General features: G+C 39.5%; 1 protein-coding gene across 9 annotated transcripts in view; it reads right to left on the bottom strand.

Moving 5' to 3' along the window:
- The window catches only part of LOC125285176 (class I histocompatibility antigen, F10 alpha chain-like), a 101771-nt gene extending 83845 nt beyond the window's left edge, over positions 1-17926 (bottom strand). The window contains exons 1-14 of one of the 9 annotated variants that reach the window (XM_048229474.1): positions 17777-17926; positions 12861-13151; positions 12468-12767; positions 12087-12371; positions 11678-11806; positions 11509-11544; positions 10734-10808; positions 10521-10622; positions 9270-9323; positions 8594-8650; positions 8442-8504; positions 8150-8176; positions 7996-8055; positions 4165-5569 (exon numbers count right to left, since the gene is read on the bottom strand). In XM_048229474.1, the coding sequence (XP_048085431.1) occupies positions 8012-8055; positions 8150-8176; positions 8442-8504; positions 8594-8650; positions 9270-9323; positions 10521-10622; positions 10734-10808; positions 11509-11544; positions 11678-11806; positions 12087-12371; positions 12468-12767; positions 12861-13151; positions 17777-17831 (1518 nt within the window). In that variant the 5' untranslated portion in view covers positions 17832-17926 and the 3' untranslated portion in view covers positions 4165-5569; positions 7996-8011. The other 8 variants (XM_048229472.1, XM_048229473.1, XR_007191995.1 and 5 more) reach the window with 8 other exon arrangements.
- Positions 17927-20831: the final 2905 nt, after the last annotated feature.

A 20831-nucleotide genomic window follows, 5' to 3' on the forward strand; every position in this document is an offset into this window, starting at 1 on the left:
ACAGCAGGAGCCAGAGAAAAAATGTTGGCTTTGTTATAAAAACAATACATAATAACACTAAAGTAGCTTGTATGGCCTGGAGTTTAGCAGTAGGTGACTGTTTTTTTTGGTAAACAAAATTGCTGTCAGATTTGGCATTCTACAGAAGGGGATGCGTTTCGTTATGAGTCATAGGTCTTCTGTGTTTAACCTTCAGGTTCCCCACCCCACCTTTCCCTATCCTCCTCTGTGTGTGTGTGTGTGTGTGTGTGTGTGTGTGTGTGTGTGTGTGTGTGTGTGTTTATTCTTAACAGGCTTGTTCTATGTAATCCACTTTCAAATGTTTAGACACATTGATTTTTGAGTGATGTTGAAGTTGATTGTATTCCTAGCTTTTCATAAATAATACATTTTATAGATGTATATCATTTTCATATTACAGTAATTTATATAAGGAAGTATCTGTTGAATCAAATGTATTCTATGTCTCTATTCAGAATTGATCTTCAATAAATATATAGTATACTTACTTTCTGTATTACTGGTAAGGTACATGTTTTTCTTTTATATATCATTATTGTTGACTGTAGCATTTGCTTATATACAAATAAATGGTTTATTCTTATGGACCAAATAAATCTAAACCATTGTCTGACTTCATTATTAGTTTTTATGCATACTTTTATGTTTTTGGTGAGAAAGAGAATGTGAATTCTGTCAACATTCGAAATCCCGTTTTCTGCATTCTTTTACACTTATCACGTAATTTATCATAACTTTTGAAAGGTTAATGATATTCCAATTCAGTCTCTTTTGTTAAATAGCCCACAACTTGCTGAACATGTCATACACTAATTTTTCTCTATCTCGTATAGAAATATGATGAAAATTCATTTTTATGCGAATGAACTTCACTATACATTTGGAGAGGATTTTCAAAGACTGTTCATTACTATATCAACATTACCATATGTATTTTACATCATTTGATAGAACTGACCCTTCTGATTACAATGGTATGTATATCCCATTGATGGTATGTATTATACTCAAGAAATAAGTTTTTTTGTGTAAGGAGGTCATCCAGCACCAAAAATGGAATGTTCGGCACGGGCACGAAAGGGTTAATGCATGTAACTTTTGACTCGTATGCCCGATTTTCAAAAATGAGGTACTGTTATATAGTAAAAGACTATGTATACAATTTGGCCCCTGTGATACCACATAGTATACAGTATACAAGTTCATGTAGTGTGATTAGAATTTACATTTAGTCATTTAGCTGATGCTTATCCAAAGCGACCGACAGAGCCGAGGTTCCTAATTCAAGTCCAGTGCAGAACTGAATAAAAGAATCATAAGGCTATGTATCTTGAGGGTCCAGATGTGGAAACTTGATGTGCCTAAATATCTCCAACCTCAAGTGTGTAGCTAATAAGGAAATAGAATTGCTATTTAGACAAGGTGAACTTCTCACCACTGTGAAATGCAGAAAGGAATGCTACAAGGAAGGGAATTGTGAGTTAGATGACTGCAATTTTCCAAACAGGAAAATCATCTCAACAACACTTTCATGTATCAAAGCCAAACTGCATTCACAAACATGCTATTTGGCTTTTTGGATGTTGTGTTAATGCATGTAGCCTAACTTTTGACGCGTATGCCCGATTTTCAAAAATGAGGTACTGTTCCTTGGATCCTCCCCTGTCTGTTACCGTTGGTGAAATTGAGCCAGTACATGCATTTCTATAAGAAAACCATTTAGTAGGGTAAATTTTGGTGGCCATCTTAAAATATGGCCACCATCTTGGATTTTCCAGTGGCCAATTGGACAAATTGTTTTAGCATGCCCTAGAGAACAACTGTGCCAAACTTGGTGCTTGTATCACTATTTGCATGATTCCACTGAAAAACTGCTCTTAGCCGCCCTATAGATGTTTTGAACTGAGCACTATAACAAGTTGGATAGGCCCTTTTTCTCTTTAATCAAGATTTAGTCAAGCAATGATTTCCAAAAAGAACGGCAAATGTTGATTGATCTCACCACAGGACCTTTTTTCACTTTGCCTCAGTCCATTTTAAACCAGCTCAGGGCCAGATAAGATCGGCGGTATTTCTGTATCACTTTCAACATGTTGCTGGTATCAAATTCTAAATGAACATATATTTTCCATGAAATAGTCATATGTCATTTTGAACGTTTGATGTTTTCTGCGTCCTTTTTGCAGTTAAATATGAGTTTACGAGATTTGCAGATTAGAAAATTCTGTTTTTAATTGCATTTTACACAATGTCCCAACTTTTTCTGATTTTGGGTTCTATATCTGTGGATACAACGCCAATCCTTACAGAAAAACAATTCTTTGCAACAATTGCAAAATAACATCTATTAAGGCTGTAATGATACTTCAACTGCAACCAAAATTGTGATACAACCATCCACAATCTTGTGTTGCGGTTTGAGAAGACAGAACTACAGATACAGCCCTTGAGTTTTCAATGCAACCAAACTCATTTTTTTCATTTCAGAGTGAATTTTATAACACATAATTATTGTTCTATTTCATCATTTGCCCCTAATGTAGCGTTACATTTTTTATTTTTGCTTCTACTCTTGATGGTAGAAGCCAAGTCATGAACATCCCTCAACTAGCTTGAGATGTCATGCACCTTGAACTTTGACCCCACAACATTAAAAACCTAATCACTTCATCGGGCCTGTGATGCCCAATATCCCTTCGCTATATTTACGTACACCACTCCTTACTAATGGAGGTACATTTACTTTGTCCTTTATACTTGTGTAATGTTTATGTGCCACCCATCTCTGATGATTTGGTTTGTTATGTACTGTACACACATTGTGCTATTTGTATAATGTCTTAATTGTGCTGTATTTACATCAAATGTGATATATCATGATATCATACAGATAAGAAAAAATACCTGATATAGATTTTGATTATATCACACAGCAGTATAGTAGGGAAATGCATGATAATTCTATGGGCATTTTATACCTGTACCTCTATACCTCTTCCAACCCTCTTTTTTTAATTTCAGGAGTGGTACCTGTAACCTGCGTTGTGTTGAACTGTGAGGCCCTGCACACGTCCGGACTGGACCCCTCAAACAGCTGCACTTCGGATCAGAAGCCCAGGCTGCTAACTCTCTTGCCAGCACTATAAGGCATCTGGAGGGAGGTTTACAAATGCACAAACTGCACACAAGAACCATCCTACCAGGGAAACCACAAAAGAAACCCTTCAGATGGTGGTTTTAAATTATTTGAAAGGAACAGCAGAGAGGGTTTTTTTTTTGGGTTGGGGGGCGGGGGGAGTACTTTGTATCTGTTTTAACAGAATATTTTTCATGTTATCAATTAATTAGTGTATGAAAATGCACTGTTCTGTTATCCGAAGTCATCTTCTTCTTCCCACAAAATCTTGTGATTTTGTAGAGCATGATGGGCATAGGCTACATTTCCCTGCACTCCGATGATTTTATGTGTGTATGCATCATGTGTGTTTGTGTGTACAAGAGATGGTAACATATTTGTGTGAATTGGTGAGTTATTTACTCTGTATGCCCCATGGAACAACAACAAATTAAAGTCACTCTCTACAAGCTTCAGAACATCTTATGTTATGAGCAGACATCCCACGTCTTCTAAATGTTTACCATCTTCTCCTAACTCTGATGAGTGATTTAACAAATCTTTGAGAGGAAGCAAAAAAGGGTATTCACTCTATCTTTAGGGCAGCTGTCTAGAGACATCATCATTAATTCTGTTTACTAAATGGTAGAAATGCAGATATGCAAAATCTTTCTCTTAGACTCTGGAGCTAAAACCAGATAGCCCAGTGCAGTATGATCTGAACTGTGAATCAGGCCTGGATGAGAAGAGGACATGAAAGGGAACGTGATAAAGCACCATTCAGATATCTTCACTTTGCTTCCATTTACATCATTTATACTCACACCTCCATCTTTCTTGTCTTTCTCTCTTCTTGCACTCTGCCTCCTCTCATGCGTGTTCACTCTTCTCCTCTTCCCTAACACTGTCTCCCAGTTCCTCTTCTGCCCCACCCCTTGGCCATCTTTTCCTCTGTTTTCACTTACTTTTCCCAGGTGTTCTGTTTGAAGAAACAGCCCAGAAGACACCAAACACTAGACCCGAAAACATTCTTGTTCACATATTAGTTTTAATCAGCCACAGTTACACAATACAAACAATAGCAGTCTGGTCACTGCTGACCTTATCCCTATGTCATAGAAAGTAGGACCCAAATAAGACCAGTTCCTGAGCAGACAGAACAAAGGCAGAGCTTGAGTAAAAAAAATACTCTTTATGTATTGTCATTAACTTTCTGACACTGTTGCGTAACAAGAAACTTCAATTTCATATACGATACTGCATCCAAAGTTTCATTTGACATTTTCAGATTTCGAGAAAGCTTGTGTAACAAAACAAGCTCTCCATTACAGAATTATATGATGATCCGTAAAGTTGAACTTTATCCAAACATAAAATGAGCAACTTTCTCTTACGGTTAACACACAAAGATAAAAAAAGGACCAGTAATGAACAATGCTGCGTGATGTCTACATCTGTTTTACTCCCCAATCTTATGTCAATATCTGTTGCTTTTAAACATGCCAACTGCTATCAGACTTGGCATATGTCCATCTTCTTCTTTTGGTACACATAAAGAAGAGATGTATATTTCTGTCATCTCATTACTGTGAACTGTGAACATGTTCAGGGGTGCGTTTCTAGAAAGTGTAGTTGGCTAACCTCCATCGCAACCTTTGTAGTTCGCTCCGTCATTATTGGATTTGGTGTTTCTAGAAAAAGTAGACGTCTCAATCACAAAAAGTTTGGTGGTTTGAACTATTGCCTCTGGGCAGTCGCACTTGTCGTTCCTTGGTAGTTCCAGTTGGTGTCTGGAGCGCCTAACCAAAAATTACAAGGTGGTTGTTTATCTTGTGACTAAATGATTGATCTATGCTGTAGGTTAATTTTCATTAAGAGACTGAGGGCCAGATGTACTAACGCTTTTTGCGCCCACTTCAGGCGCATTTGTTTCGCAACGAGCGTGTGAAATCATGGCGAGGTATGTACAAACAGGCAGCACTGAGGGAAAAAGCGCGACTGCTGGGAGCTGAACATGGCAAATTGCGCTTTTCCGTGTCATGCATATTATGCATCCATGGGAGGGTCAAGGAGAAAGCGGGAGTTTAGCGTAAAGAGATGGGAGGGGAAGCGTAAAGAGCACCTAATTATGTATTCTGCGGTGTGTACAAAAACTGACTGGGACTCCCCAACTGGGCTCATTCTTGCTATTTATGTTAATTTGAGTGTTGACTTCCTTTTTGATAGGCTAGCGTTATAATTTTCACACGTAAATATAATTTTCACAAATACATTGTTAATCCAATATCCATGCTAGCGAATACCTGCACCAACAGTAACAGTATGTCAAAATCAATGTATGTCAACAGTATGTCAAAATCAAGCTTATTCTGTATAACCTGCGATCACTCAAGAACATTGTGGACAATAGCTTGAGCATTCTTGATCTTCATCCTAGAAATAGAAAGACAGTTTTTATTTTTAAATCACAGTTGGGACGGTGGTAGTGTAGTGGTTAAGGAGCTGGGCTAGCATGCAGTAGGCAGAAAAGTTGTGGGTTCAGTAGATACAATCGTCATAAAGGTTACCGCCCCCACTTAGGGGTAGGCATACTAGCACACAATGGGTGAAATCATTTTGGGGTTGAGCTTGTTTCTAAACACAATGGTTTCAAGGAATTGTGTTTACTGATTTCTCCATATTGACGACAAATTTCTCTGGTAGCTAACATTTGTTGTAGCTTCATTAGCTTGCTAATTGGCTAACTTTATATTGTTAGTGTAACATAACCAACTAGTAGGCTACACATTCATTTTTAAAACTATTCATACGGATGTTCATGTGAGAATAAATTAAAGTGCAACTTATGAGTATGTGGTGTTGACAAGGCTTAGCTTGCTAAACCGAGTTTAACAGTCTGCTTGTGTAACTGGAATTACCAAAATTAGGGAACTTAAAGAAGCCCTATGCAACAATTTTAGCAAAAATGACCTTAATTATGCAGGTTGAGAGTCGTTCTGATGGTTCTACAACACTTTCTGGGTTGTTTGGTGGGTGCTTCGTCTCCCTCTATCGCTTCTCCGCGGAAAAAACGAATATGCAACTTTCTGAACCTGGACCGGGTAAATCCGGATGTAACTCAGCGGAAGTTTCCAATCGCACTCGAAAATGTAGTCAGATTGCAGTTTCTAAGAAGACTGCAAAATGGACGCCGACTTGGCTTTGTTGCTTTTGAAATTGTAAGTAGCCTACCCTTGGGTGAACTTCGTTTTTGTAATGTGGTTTGATAGTCTCTTGAACAATGTGTTTGCTCGACCGTTTTATTGTGAGCCCTGTATGTGTTTAGCTTGGTTTCTTGATGGCTAGCTTGCTAGCTAGTGGGGGTTTAGCGTAGCAGTCACTTGCTACCGAAGCTGCAGGGGGAGTTATGTCGTGAAAAATGTGAGCCCAAATCCGGCTTCTTTAATGTAACCCTTAACCCAGGTTGCTAAGTGACAGGTACACTGGCGAGTTACGCGGCTCATTCTGGCATCATGTTTTTGTTTGTTTTTTTTGTTTTTTTTATCATTGTCGTAATGTAATGTAATGTCATGTTTTGTTCTATTTTGTATTTGTCTAAGTAACTTTTTATAGGCAATCCTATTAGGACCCAGTGGAAATGTCAACCAGGGTATGGACTTAGACTCCATGAGGCCCTATATAAAGCCCTCTGTAAAGAGCCTGGGTGTGATCATGGATGGAGATCTTACTTTTGACAAACAGGTCAAGTTCGTAGTCAAAGCTAGTTTCTTCCAGTTAAGAAACTTATCTAAAAATCAATCCTTTCCTGTTTTTTGTGGACTTTATGTAATCCATGCCTTTATAACAATCAGACTGGATAACTGCAACTCAGACTCCTACGGACTTTCCCCTAAAGATGCCAGCTGCAGCAGCAACATTTCTGGAAAGGTACTGGCTAGATGAAATTCATTCTGGACTCTCTATCCGACCACATAAAGACCTCGGGATACTTCGGTTTGGCTTTAGGGACCCTCTACTCACTACCACGTAAGTGTAATGTTGTTTGGAACTGTAGTAGAGGTATAAAAATAGCGTTTTGTAGCGGCGAAATGACATGCCCTGGTCACTTCCAGGCTAACGAGTTTTGACTAAAAACGGTAAAATCAAACTTTCTCAAAACACATCCGAATGACATGATTTTGATGTCCACTCAACGTATGTACTCCCAATCATCCGTAAATTGATCTAAAGTGCATTTTACTCCGGATAATTCCTTTAAGCTCTCTTTTGCCCCCCCACACACACACACACCACCACTACCATACTTTATATTTTAAATTATTACCTTGTATATACTCTTATTGTTATCATTATTGCTTTGATCTGGGATCTACTCTGTATTATCATTATTATTATTTTATACTATTATTTTACTATTGTTTTATTATTATTTTATTTTACAGCACTTTGGTCAACTGTTGTTGTCTAAATGTGCTATATAAATAAATTGACATTGACATTACTTTCAATGATATCTTGCCTTTTGTAATGTACACCTAAAGTTTCTGCCGGTCAAAGTCTATTGGGCTGATGGCTGACAGATCTGAGACATCCGTTGCTAACATTAACGTTAATGTTGCGGTCTTGAGGAACTGCTGATGTGAAAGCTGCTAGTGCCATGGTCAGACAGGCCAGGGCCTACAGAATGTAACAGAGTTAGGGGCCAAGGGCCTACAGAGTGTTAATCAAAAAGACCGGCCGCCTACCAGAACCAGCTGTCCACTGAGCTGCTGCTATCATGCTAAACATGCTGTTTGTATGTTGTTCTATGAACAATAGTACAGTCACAGAGCTCTAATCATATCTGTAAAAATGTTTACCGTTCATGTTAATGTTTCATTTTTCAGCACTGTTGGTTGATCCTTCAGGACTTCCTTTACCTGAAACAACAGGTACAAAATGGTGTCTTTGATATAGAATAGGTTTTGAAAGTGCTGTAACATGCAATGCAATGTTACCAAAATGTCATATTACCAGAATCAGCATTACCACCTTCCTTCACTGCAACATGAACGCAATAAATGAGTGAAAAAAGAGAAAAAGATGACTTACACAATGCATGCACAACACAGAGTTAAAGAATGGTCATCACTACGTTTTATGAGGTTAGGCTTTGTGTTTGTAAGGCCGAGAAGGAGAACATCTGACAATATTGCAAAGTCAGGCATTTCTACACAGCACGTGACTCATGGATAACAACATTTTAAAGCTCCTGACATGTGCACAATACAACAGCCACAGAGATCAAATCTTTAAAAATGTCTACCGTTTTGATTAACGTCTTCAGTGCTGTTCTTGGATGATCCATCAGATGAACTAGTTCCTTGACCTGAAACAACAGGTTCACGATGGCAACTTTGATATAGCATAGGTTCTGAAAGTGCTGTAAGATGTAATGTTACCAAAAAGTCATCTAACCAGAATCAGAATCACTCGGCTGTGCAGGCTTGGATTCCATCTGAATCACTGCGGGTGCTGTGGCATGTACAATAATAACACAACACAGCATAACGTTACGTTATGTTAAGTAACATACAACAAGTAGTGATGCTCAAAGACATATATATATATATATATATATATATATATATATATGGTAACACTTTATATCAAGACACGCATATTCACCATTAATTAGCTGCCTACTAACATGTAGATTAGTAGCATACTAGCCATTTGTTAGTCATTATAAGTCATAATTAATACCTTATTCTGCAAGACCTTATTCTACCTTTACTAGACCCTTAATTAAGAATTCCCCCTATGTAAGCTCCTAATTACCCCTTATTCATAGTTATTAAACAAGTTGTTGCATATGAATTATGACCTACATATGCATGGCTCAGTATGGGGCTTGTAAGGTGGTAGTACCACAAGAACAGTTATTGACTCCTAATAATACTTATCAAAGATGCTCTTTTCAAATGGAACTAGGCACTAAACCACAAGTGCTAATAGGGTACAAATAACTCATAATTAAGTCTTTGTAATGTAGAATATGTTCCCTATTCTAAATATCAGTGTCTTAATATAAAGTGTTACCATATATATATAAATAAAAGTATAGTATAATCAAATCTATAAAAATGTCTACCATCTGCAGAAATGTTTTCAGCACTGCTTCTGGGTGATCCTTCAGATGAATTACCTGAAAGAACAGGTGCAGGATAACTTTGTTATAGCATAGGTTCTTAGGCCTTGTTCAGACTGCAGCCCAAATCTGATTATTTTCCCAAAAGCCTATCAGCATCATATTGCAAATGATCAAATCCGATCTACCTGTCCGTTTAGACATAGTCTTATCCACATTGATTACTATGGTAACAGAAAACACAAATGAGCAGAACTGTGCCTAAGAGATGCATGGATGAGCTTTAATGTCACAATACAACAGCCACAGAGATCAAATCTGTAAAAATCTCTACCGTTTTGATAAATATCTTCAGCGCTGTTCTTGGATGATCCATCAGATGAACTAGGTCAGGGGTGGGCAAACTTTTTGGCTCAAGGGCCACACTGGGTTTTGAAAATTGGCCAGCGGGTCGCACAACCAGCCCCCCCCCCCCTCCCCCCAACGACACACATACAAAAAATATATTTATTGTAGCCTATAATTTAGTATCAAAAGTATTTGTTTTAAAATATTACTTGCTTATGTAAATATATACTGCTATTTTGATGTTGTTGAACAAATGTAGGCTATAAATTATGTCGCTTTAATGTTTTTAAATTCATGTAATTCACGTTTATTTCTCAGTGATCTTCTGCTTGTTCCGCTATGGCTAGTGCTGTACCTGTGGCTGTGCCCTCTCACAGTTTTTAAATGGTCAGTAGTGGGAACTACTGTTGCCTTCATGATTTCCTTTTAAAAGTTTCTTATAAGAAGGAGATATCAATTATCAACAGTGACAAGCCAGCTGGAACCTGCCGCTCTCTCTCCCTCTCGTGAACGCAGACCCGTTCCCAATTAAATGGAGTATAACGTTCCAGTTAGATCTGCTGCAAAGGAGATAACTAATAGTAGGCCTATCATCTCTATTTAACATGATGTTTTGACATTGACATTGTAAACGTTCTCTAAGGAGAGTGAAAATCAGTTTGCAGTAAAGCTAACCAACGTCGTCTCTATCGCAGGAAAAAATTAGCGAGCAGCCTGATAACCAAATGAAATGCTCGGCGGGCCGGATGAAAGTGCTTGGCGGGCCGGATGCGGCTCGCGGGCTGTAGTTTGCCCACCCCTGAACTAGGTCCTTGACCTGAAACAACAGGTGCACGATGGCAACTTTGATATAGCATAGGTTCTGAGAGTGCTGTAAGATGTACTGTTACCAAAAAGTCATCTTACCAGAATCAGAATCACTCAGCTCCTTCTGTGCAAGTAATTTCTGTTGTTCATCACCATCCTCTGCAGGCTGGCGGTCCACCTGAATCGCTACTGGTGCTGTGGCTTTTACAATAATAATATAACACAGCATAACGTTACGTTATGTAAAGTAACATACAACAAGTGATAATACTCAGACTTATTAGAACCAAATTGTATTACTATGTCTATTACCCAGCAAAGGCTTGTTCACTGCAGGTTGAGGTGGAGGTGGATGTTGAGGTGGAGGTGGAGGTGGAGGTGGAGTACCTGAGAAATCAGAGGATTTCAATGATATCACAGATAGTACACACACTGTACCAGAAAGCTACATAATATAACCAAAAGTAATAATACTCAAAGACTTATGAAAACCAATCTTAGGTTAACAACAAAATGTACATCTTCTGACCTATTCAAGAATAGAGAATAATCAACAAGGAAAATGTATTCCAGCAACTATAGATTCATGACAGTTTGTAAATGATGTGAGCCCAAACCCCTGTTCATCCCTACACTGCCTCTCCATCTTCATTACACCACAGTCAACTGATAACTCACACTATGCATGCACAACACAGAATAAAAGAATAGTCATAAGTATATTTCATGAGGTTAGGCTTTGTTTGTCTGACAACAGCGCAAAATCAGGCATTTCTATAGCAACTGGCTCATGGATAGCAATATATTTTTTTAAGCTTCTGTAAAGACAAATCACTGCCAGGTCAGTGAAGATTTGTGTATGTAGATAAATCTTGATGTTGTCTTTTCATTAAAGTTGGCAACTTCCCTGACCTACCTTAAATGTATGGTGCTAAAAACCAACACATTTGGTCCTTGCAAATTGAAATTATGTTTATTTGCTACAGAGCAGGGAAGTGAGATTCATTACAGTGACATGAGGAAGACTGCCTCTTACTGCCTCTAGGAAAGGATCATGATATGAGTGCATTTAATACAGAATACTTACCGAAACCATTGTATTTGAGACGACCCTTTTCAAACACTGGGAGAGAACGGGCAAGGAGGAGAGAATCATACAAATGTACAGAAGATGCTTAATAAAGTGCAGTGTCCACTTTGTTTTGCAATTAATTAACAACTATCTGTTATCAGTTTCTGTTATATGGCGAACTTACCAATAACGCCATTTCTACAAGCAATGAACACGCCAATCGCAAGTGGTATCACCATCACCAGTACTATCACCACTCCCATTATTGTTCCATGTTTGAATGTGGTGGTACCGTCAGGGCATAATTCTCCATCTGTAACCACAGGTGAAAATGTACTTACATAGAACATCATTGCTCCTCAAGCCTTATTGTACTAATAGATCAAACCCATTCTGTCTGTACAACTATGATGACTGTCAGAGCCAAGACATTTCTAGAATTTCCTTCCATGAAATAATCCACTACTGATATTGCTTTTAGACAAACATATGAATATAAAATACAATAAATCCTTTTTATTGAAGAAATACAAGTCAAACACGAAGATGTCAAATAAAAATAGTAAAGATTAAACCAAACAATGCAATCTTACCCAACTCCCAATTTCTTATAATTGGTCCTTTCATCAGGGTTCTGTGGTTCACCACACAGCCATAATCATTAATCTCTGACTTTTTGGCGTGCACGCTCACTCTGGTCTGATGGGTGCCATCGCCATTGGGCAAGACATCCACACTTTCTCCTTTCTTTATAACATTCTTTCCCTTCAGAACGGTGATTTCAATTTCTTTGGGGAGGAAACCTGTGGCCATGCAGGTCAACTCGAATGTATCTGGAGATGTGGTTCCTTTAGCAAAAAGACGAACGTCTGGTGGAGCTGATAAACAAACAAGCAAAACAAAAACATGTTCAATACATTTTAACTATGTTTAATTCAGTAAAGTACCCCTAAACAAGTGTTAACAGTACTCACAATCTTGTGTTTGTTTTCTTAATTCTTCATCCCCATATGTTCTGAACTTCTCCAGCCAGTCCACGCACTCCTTCTCCAGGTAGCCCTTGGTGTACTGATTGAGGATGGGAACCCCATCCCACTTCTGTTTTGTGGGTACAGCTTGAGGAGTTGGGGCAACCCACTGCATTGATGCATCATCAAAGGAAAGGAAATCCTTTCCATCATAGCTGTATGCATCCACACCGCGATAGAACTTGAAAGAACCGTCTGCCATTGTGTCAACCTCACATCCATGTTTCCACATAAGGACATGAACATCTGAGGAAATGATAACAGCAGGTCAGAATAAGCATTAATAAAGATGTGTCTGTTGCTGACATAACTATGAAGTCAGGATGTGTTGGGACTCACCAGATCCATTCTGTTTCATGCGTTCCATCAGAATGTTCACATTGACTTTGAACCATTGCTCTTTGCTTTTACGTGACTGGGTGCCCTTTTCCCAGTAGTCCGCTGGAAGCTTTTTTTTCATCCAGTCCTGTTGCGGAATCTTGACTTGCTGTTTGCTGTCATAGTAATCGATTTTTCTGTCGTCCAGTAGGCCCATGGCAGTAAATTCAAAGATGCCTGGTGCATTGACAGCCTTTGACAGGGCTGTGTACACATAGTACAGTGAGTGGCGTTCTGGGGCACCTTGTCCAGCTTTTCAGGAAAAATGAATTAGAAGAACATCAGTCTACAGTGAAGAAGGGTCTTTACATAATGGAAAACAGCATAATAATAACACAAAACACAACAGCACATATGACAAAAACCTAGTGTAGGGGTTGGAAACCTATGGCCAGATACGGCTCTGTTGGTGACTGCATGTGGCTTTCTAAATGAAAACACCTTTAACCTCAGTCTTCACCAAAACTACATTTTCATTGGACAATGTGGCCTGACACAGGCCGGCATCAATTTCCCTGCCTCCCTAGCTTTTAAACTTATTGGCTGATTTGGACAAAAGTAGTGGTTTTGAGGGTTATAGAGTATGCTGAATTCATTTTATTTTATGATTTTTTGATTTTAAACTTATTTAATATGCTTCATACCTGTATATTAGACCTACATTTCAAAATGAAGATAGCTCATGGTCCTCGATCATCATTATCAAAACAATATCAGTAGTCTGATTACACTACCAGTAGCAGATTCCTGCTGCAGGCTGCATTACCACCTTGAACGTGTTACCCAAACGCTGTGTCGTCCATTATCCCTTACATATCAAACTAGAACAATATGACCATGGCTTAATATAACCTACTTTTAAAAGAAAAGAGAGAGAGAGATAGATAGAGATAAAGAGAGAATGAGAAATAGCCTACAACAATGCAAGTACAAATGTTTAACAGGTGGAACAGTTTTAAAACACAAACTAATAGGGGTGTGACTACACTACACAGCCCACGAGACGATACACGATATTGGGTTCACGAGAACGAGACAATATTTTAACACTATTTTTAAGAAATCTTCAAGATGAAATATATGACTGGAAAAACACCCTTTTATAGACTGAACATCACAGAATGCAAAACAATCCAGGTGTACTGTATTTTGAAATGTTTTAAGTAGTGACATTTTTTTCAAACCGAGTATTTACATTTGTTTACTTGTTGATACTGATATTTCTACCACAAAAATATTTTTTAGGCTATAGCATAAAAATACAATAAATTGGAAAACGTTTTCTTTTTTTCTCCAATAAGCCTAAAAATAAATAAAAATGTGTATCTCATTAAATATGTAATAGCAGGCTGTTTCAAACTGAAATGTCTCCACATTTAATTTCATGGTCACCTCATTTAATTTCAACAAATTATCAACAAGACTATTTTCCACTGCCTCCACGTTATCTGTCCCTAATCAGTAAAATCAGACAAGTTGCCATAAGACTGTGAGTAGACCCTTGTAAAAGTGGTGTGGCTCCTTTAACCCTTAAAGGTGTACTGTGTGATGGGTAATGTTGGAAAATGAATGTTCTAAAGAATATTTGGGTTCATTGAATTCAACAATTTAAGAACCCTGAAATGTTGCGGAACAGAATCTTATGTTAGAATGTTCAAAAACCCACACCTTTAACCCTTAAAAGGTGTACCGTCGCCGACGTAACGTTTGTAACAGGCGGAAAATGAACTTATTTGTTATGTCCATAACCTGTCATGTTCACATCATAAGCCTAACACTAACCCTAGCCTACATGAATAATTTGGCTACATGATTTTGTACGTTTACTATTTTTTTGGCTGTGGAACTTGGGCTGTGGCTATCATTCACATCGTGCAAGTTCCAAGACATTTTAGCATTAGCCATGGACGTGACAATAATTTGGATAGCGTAGCCTACGATACCACGACTGCATAAGACTACAGAGAGAATACAAACAACCCCATATCCGTTTCCGGCGGCGGAGTAATAAAGTGAGGTACCTCACTAACAGCACATCCAATACAAGTCAGTGGAGTTGGACAAAAACTACGATAAAACCTGTTGGAAAACAAGTCAGTGCGTTGGACAAAACATGAAAACCTGTTAGCATTGTTGGAGACAATAATTTTAGCGTAGCTCGGAAAGAATCTTTTGCATAAGACTTTTTTTGTCAGTATCAGTGAACACCCTTGACCATCTTTTGCAGCGATTTTTGTGTGAGCATATCAGTGAACACCCTTGACCCTCGGTGAGTTTTGCATCTTTGTAAACTAAAGTTTAATGCGTTTTAGAAAGATTGTTCCAGTGCACCTATGCAGCGTTGTGGAGGTGGGGGGGTGGGGGGTGCTACCACAGAAACCGAAAATTCTCAGGACAGCAGCATGTGTCCAAATTTCAATCTTAAAAGTTCTATTTACTCATAAACTATCTGAAAACAGGGCTTTAAGTGTAAAATACCGAACTTGTCCTTTAAGGGTTAAGGGTTAAGGGTGTGACCTCACTCCATCCACAGAGGTTTTTTTACCTTTCCCTCAACTCCCGTGGGCTATACTACGGATCTCAATTAATGGGTTAGCAAGGTATGTTGCGCTCTAAGCCAGGGTATGCTGTGACACGAAAGTGTCTCTGTTTCAGCATCGCTGTATCACCATGTCGTGTAAAACTACCGCCTACTGACCAATCAATTATCTTGAAAAACGAAGTTCTCACATGTAAGATTCTGTATCTTACAGGTGGAGCTCCGCCTCTCCAAACATTTTGGATCTCGCAGGCGCTTTAACAGTGTTGTGCGTGCAGATATACCACTATGGACGTGCATACCATACAATCGATGATGACAATCGATGTATTTGATGTTATAGACTAGACACTAAAAATTACCGCATTCTAGATTACGCTATCGCTCATAAATGCGGAAGTAATCGTTTGTTAATATAGACGGTCTTGTGCGTCTCCACGTTTCACGATTGGCCAACATCATCCCAACGCCGAGAATGTGCACAGATCTGAGCGGAAAGCCTAGTTTTTACAAATAAATCATAATTACGTCACGTTAGCACATACAGCTCGAGCAGTCCGAGCCAAATAGCGGCAGCACTCTCAGGAGGAGCCCCGAGGTGGACAGTCGAAATTACCACCCAAATGGGGTGTGTCTCAGTGAAATGTCTCGAGATAGCGGGGATATTTACACTTTCCAACTCAGGCGGGGGATTTCCGATATAAATGGATAGACCCATAATATCCAAAATTGTCAGAGCAGAAAACATTTTACAACTGCATTTAAATTAAAGGTACTCTAAGCGATTAAATGCGTTTTTTAGGCTAAAACATTTTATGTCACTTACTGCAAACAGCACCTAACCAACCACTAGCTGTCTGTGTCCTGAATACACTGTAAAAAAACAAGATCTCTGTGGACAGCCCAGGCTCCAAGAACGGCAACAAAAACAACCTGGGCAATCCTAGACCATGAAAACATAACAAACTGTTCCAGCAAATCACAGAAGAGATGCGTGTTTAGGAGAGTTTCAATTGCACGGGAGCAGCACGGGAGGGAGGGGGAGGAAGTAGCGAGCTAGCTCTCTGTTTTGTTTGAAAGTCAACAGAAGTGACGTTGCCCAGCATCACTTAGAGCACCTTTAACACAATTATCCAACTTCACTGGAGTAACAACAAGCTACAGTGATACCAGACTTTGGAGCAACAACACAGTAACTCGCACTATCTACAATAGTATTATACAATATATATATATATATATATATATATATATATATATATATATATATATATATATATATATATATATATATATATATATATATATTTGCAGCATAAAACCCAGAAAGGTTTTAATTGGAATAGGTTTTGATTAAACTTTGGGGTAGGCCTATTCAACATTTCCGGGTTCACAATGTAAATCCTGTCACGCTATCCTGCAAAATATTCAGTGGTCACCGCTAGTCTGAGATTTACAGCTCCCATCGACTCCCATTCAACACATAAAAACAATACTATGAAAATATGCTCAAACTACGTCGCTGACTTATGCCAGCAACCATCTCACTTTGATAATGAACTACATTTTGGTACAACATACAGCAAAGAATAACATAATTTGGTTAAAGCAATGTGAAATCATATGACAACGGTCAACCCCTAAGACGCGAGAGCCAGAATCACAACTGTAAAGCCAGCAAACAAACAAACGTTGTCACAAAAAGAGAAGTTACCGGTATTCAAACAGACAGATTTATTTTGCAACTACACAAATAATTTGTTTGCGATTTTTTATTTTTTTATTTGACTTTATTATTATTTTTTTTTATTTTGTAAACAAGTGTTGTTTGAACATTGTGGCACATATTACACTTCATATAAGCCCATTGCTCAAACTTATGTTTATCTAATGTCGAATGTCAGAGTTATGACATTCAAAAACGCACCTTAATGATACAACACAATTTGTAAAGTAACGAATTTTAAAAAGAAAAACAAAATCGATCAAATGGATTAGAACATTAGATTTTTTTTTCTTTTTTTTTCCTTCACATTTTGACTCCATGTTATATTTCTTGTCTTGGTTCCGCTGGTTCAAAATGGTATTTTCATTCATATGTCGTTTTGTTTATGACTCCTATGTTTGTACGTGACTATTTTGTTTTGAGTCTATGATCTTCCTTATCAAAAAAGAAAGATGATAACGATCGGCACAAAAACAATCCTCCACTTCATCGTGCTCCACCAGCCGTCTGTTTCCCACTAGTGGGGCCCGCCCCACACTTTCAGAAGTTCCACTGGTTTTACATTGGCCTAAAGTTAGCAATTGATTTCAAAATAGCCTAACGTTATCTCACCCAAACATATCGGTAGAATGGCACAGACCGTCAATAATTCCACGAAACTCATCATGTTCCAGCCGAATCCACAGGTTAGTTAACTTTGTGTAGCCTATCGAAATTCTGTGAGGACTGATCCTTCCTCCATCTAAAGGAGAAGTGTGTGTCGACAGGAGAGACGAGGAATTTTGGTGCGGTTTGGTTGGAATAGGGAATAGGGACCGCCCCCGTGATTGCGTTTTTAAATCCACCCACAACGGCATCAGTTGTCGTTAGGTAGCATCAAGTTAGCGAGGTTATGGTAAGGCTATTATGGTATGAATTGCCTTTGTCACAGTTGTTACATCTTAAGCTATATCTTTGTGTGATCGTGTTTTGTTGGAGAAGAGCAGCAATTATTAGCGTGATCTATTCAATAAGCTATAGATAAAGCTTCGGACTGTCTGTAATGTCAGCGTGACTTCTCACAGCAAAACACTCACCAGTAATGTGCCATTAATATTTGGGAAGGTAGCCTAGCCTGCTGTCATTTTTCATATTTCCAAACAAACAAAGTGGACTCCTGTTTTAAATGTAACAAATTGTCATTAAATGTCAATGGCCAGGAAATAAAAAGAGTGTATGCCACTAAATTCCTGGGGGTCTACATTGGCGATTCTCTCAACTTCAAATGTCATATAGACCATCTAGTAAACAAACTGTCCAAGTATGTTGGCTTGTTCTACAAGATCAGACATTTCCTTCCTCTATCTGCCCTTCTCACATTGTACAAAACTCTATTTGAACCTCACCTTAACTATTGTAATGTGATATGGTGCAACACCTTCACCAGCCATCTTAAAAAACTTGTATCCTTGCAAAAAAAGTCATACGGGCCCTGTCCTGGTCAGAGATAAATTCCTCCACCCACCCTCTATTTCACCGCTTTGAGTTACTAAAACTGGCTGAGCTGAATGTTTATCATAATGCCTGTCTTATGTTTCAAATTGTCAACAGGCTCAACCCTAGGTTGTGTAGTCTTATTCCCATCTCCAGCCCCCAGCACACATACCAAACAAGAACTAAACCACTCATTACAGGTAAATGTCGTCGACACGTGCGCGCCAGTATGAGTGTTGCCTGTAGGGGGCCACAGATTTGGAACAGGATTGATGATGGCCTCAAGGTGTTGCCCTCTATCTCCAACTTCAAAAGACAACTAAAAAACAATCTCTTACTAACCTATATCTAATATAAAACTGTTTTCCTCATGGACTACTGGGATGTATGTGTATGATTGTATGTGTATGTAATGTTGTATGTGATGTTTTGTGTATGTAATGTTAAGTATGTATGTTATGTTGTCACCATCTGGTCTCAGATGGTTACTGTGAATATCATTGTTTGTACCACTACCCTTTCATGAACCATGGGCCCCCACCTATAAGCTTTTCTAGCTTCTTTGGGGGACCCATTCACTCTACCCGTCTGTCTTTGTACCCATACTGGTTTACTGTAATGGACTCGCCTGCTACTCCTCCCCCGGAAAGAAAGCGTCGGAAGCGGTGTGCGAGGAAGCAGAAGAGGGGCAAGCTGAGGCCCGGGCCAGGCTAGCGGCCAGCCCAACTCGCCCAGCCATACCATCCATTCTCCTGGCAAATGTACGATCACTGGACAACAAAATGGATCACATAACGACTGCTGAGATCAACGAACCGACAGTAAGTAACTGCTGTGTGCTCGCGTCTTCACTGAGACTTGGTTAAATGACAACATTCGGACTCTGCTGTACAACTGAGCAGCTAGCATGCTATCGAAAGCAGACAGGGCCATTGTAAAGGGAGGTAAATCACAGGAGGAGGAATCTGTGTTTACATCCGTGGCTTAATGGTGCCGGGACACTGTAGTAGTATGCAAACACTGCTCACCACTGGCAGAGTTTATGATCATAAAGTGCCGACCTTTTACCTGCCAAGGGAAATTACTGCGATTCTGCTAGTCGCAGTATACATCCCGCTTACCAACAACAACAGCGATAAGAACGCGGCTCTTAGTGAACTGTACCAGGCTGTCAGTGAACAACAGACGGCACACCCAGACGGTTTCACCATCTTCACTGGAGATTTTAACCATGCTGATCTAAAAACTGTACTTCCAAAGCTACACCAGCATGTTGATTTTCCAACAAGAGGAGATAACATCCTGGACCTGGTCTACACTACACACAGAGGAGCATACAAAGCCACCCCCTCCCCACATTGGACTTTCAGACCATATCACTGTTATGCTAATGCCCGGATACAGACAAAGGGTAAAAAGCGAACAAACCGGTTCGTAAGCAGGTAAAAGTGTGGCCTGAGGGAGCCTCCGATGCTCTTCAAGACTGCTTTGACACAACAGACTGGGAAATGTTTAAGCAGGCAGCCACTTACAACAACCGACAGACATAGAGGAGTATACAGACACTGTAACCTCCTACATCACCAAGTGCATCGATGATGTGACCCACACAAAAGACATCATCACGGGCTAACTGGAAGCCATGGCTGACAGGGGATGTCCTCAGGCTGCTGAGGGCCAGAGACAAAGCCTACAGAGCTGGGGATGAAGCTGGCATGAAAACAGCCAGAGCCAACCTGTCCCGTGGCATCAAGGAAGCAAAAAGGAATACACTCACAAGATAACCACCCACTTCAAAGACAGCAGGAACTCACAAAGCCTATGGCAGGGCATTCAGGCCCCCTCACGGACTACAAGCCCCCGCCACAGAGCTGTGAGAGCAACATCCCTCTGCTCAACAACCTGAACCGCTTCTTTTTGCTCGCTTTGAAGCACAAAACAGCACCTGCCCACAGAAGACCCATCCCCCTCTACATGAGCAGCCCCTGTGCCTCTCTGCCGACAGCTGAAGAGGACACTTGCTGCCATCAACACCCGCAAGGCAACAGGTCCAGACAACATCCCAGGTCGTATGCTGAAGGACTGCGCGGGGAGCTTAAGGATGTCTTCACAGACATCTTTAACACTTCCCTGAAGCAAGCCATCGTCCCCATCATGTTTCAAAGCTGCCACCATCATACCTGTGCTGAAGAAA

This window comes from Alosa alosa, chromosome 20 (assembly GCF_017589495.1).
Source record: "Alosa alosa isolate M-15738 ecotype Scorff River chromosome 20, AALO_Geno_1.1, whole genome shotgun sequence".
NCBI lineage: Eukaryota > Metazoa > Chordata > Actinopteri > Clupeiformes > Clupeidae > Alosa > Alosa alosa.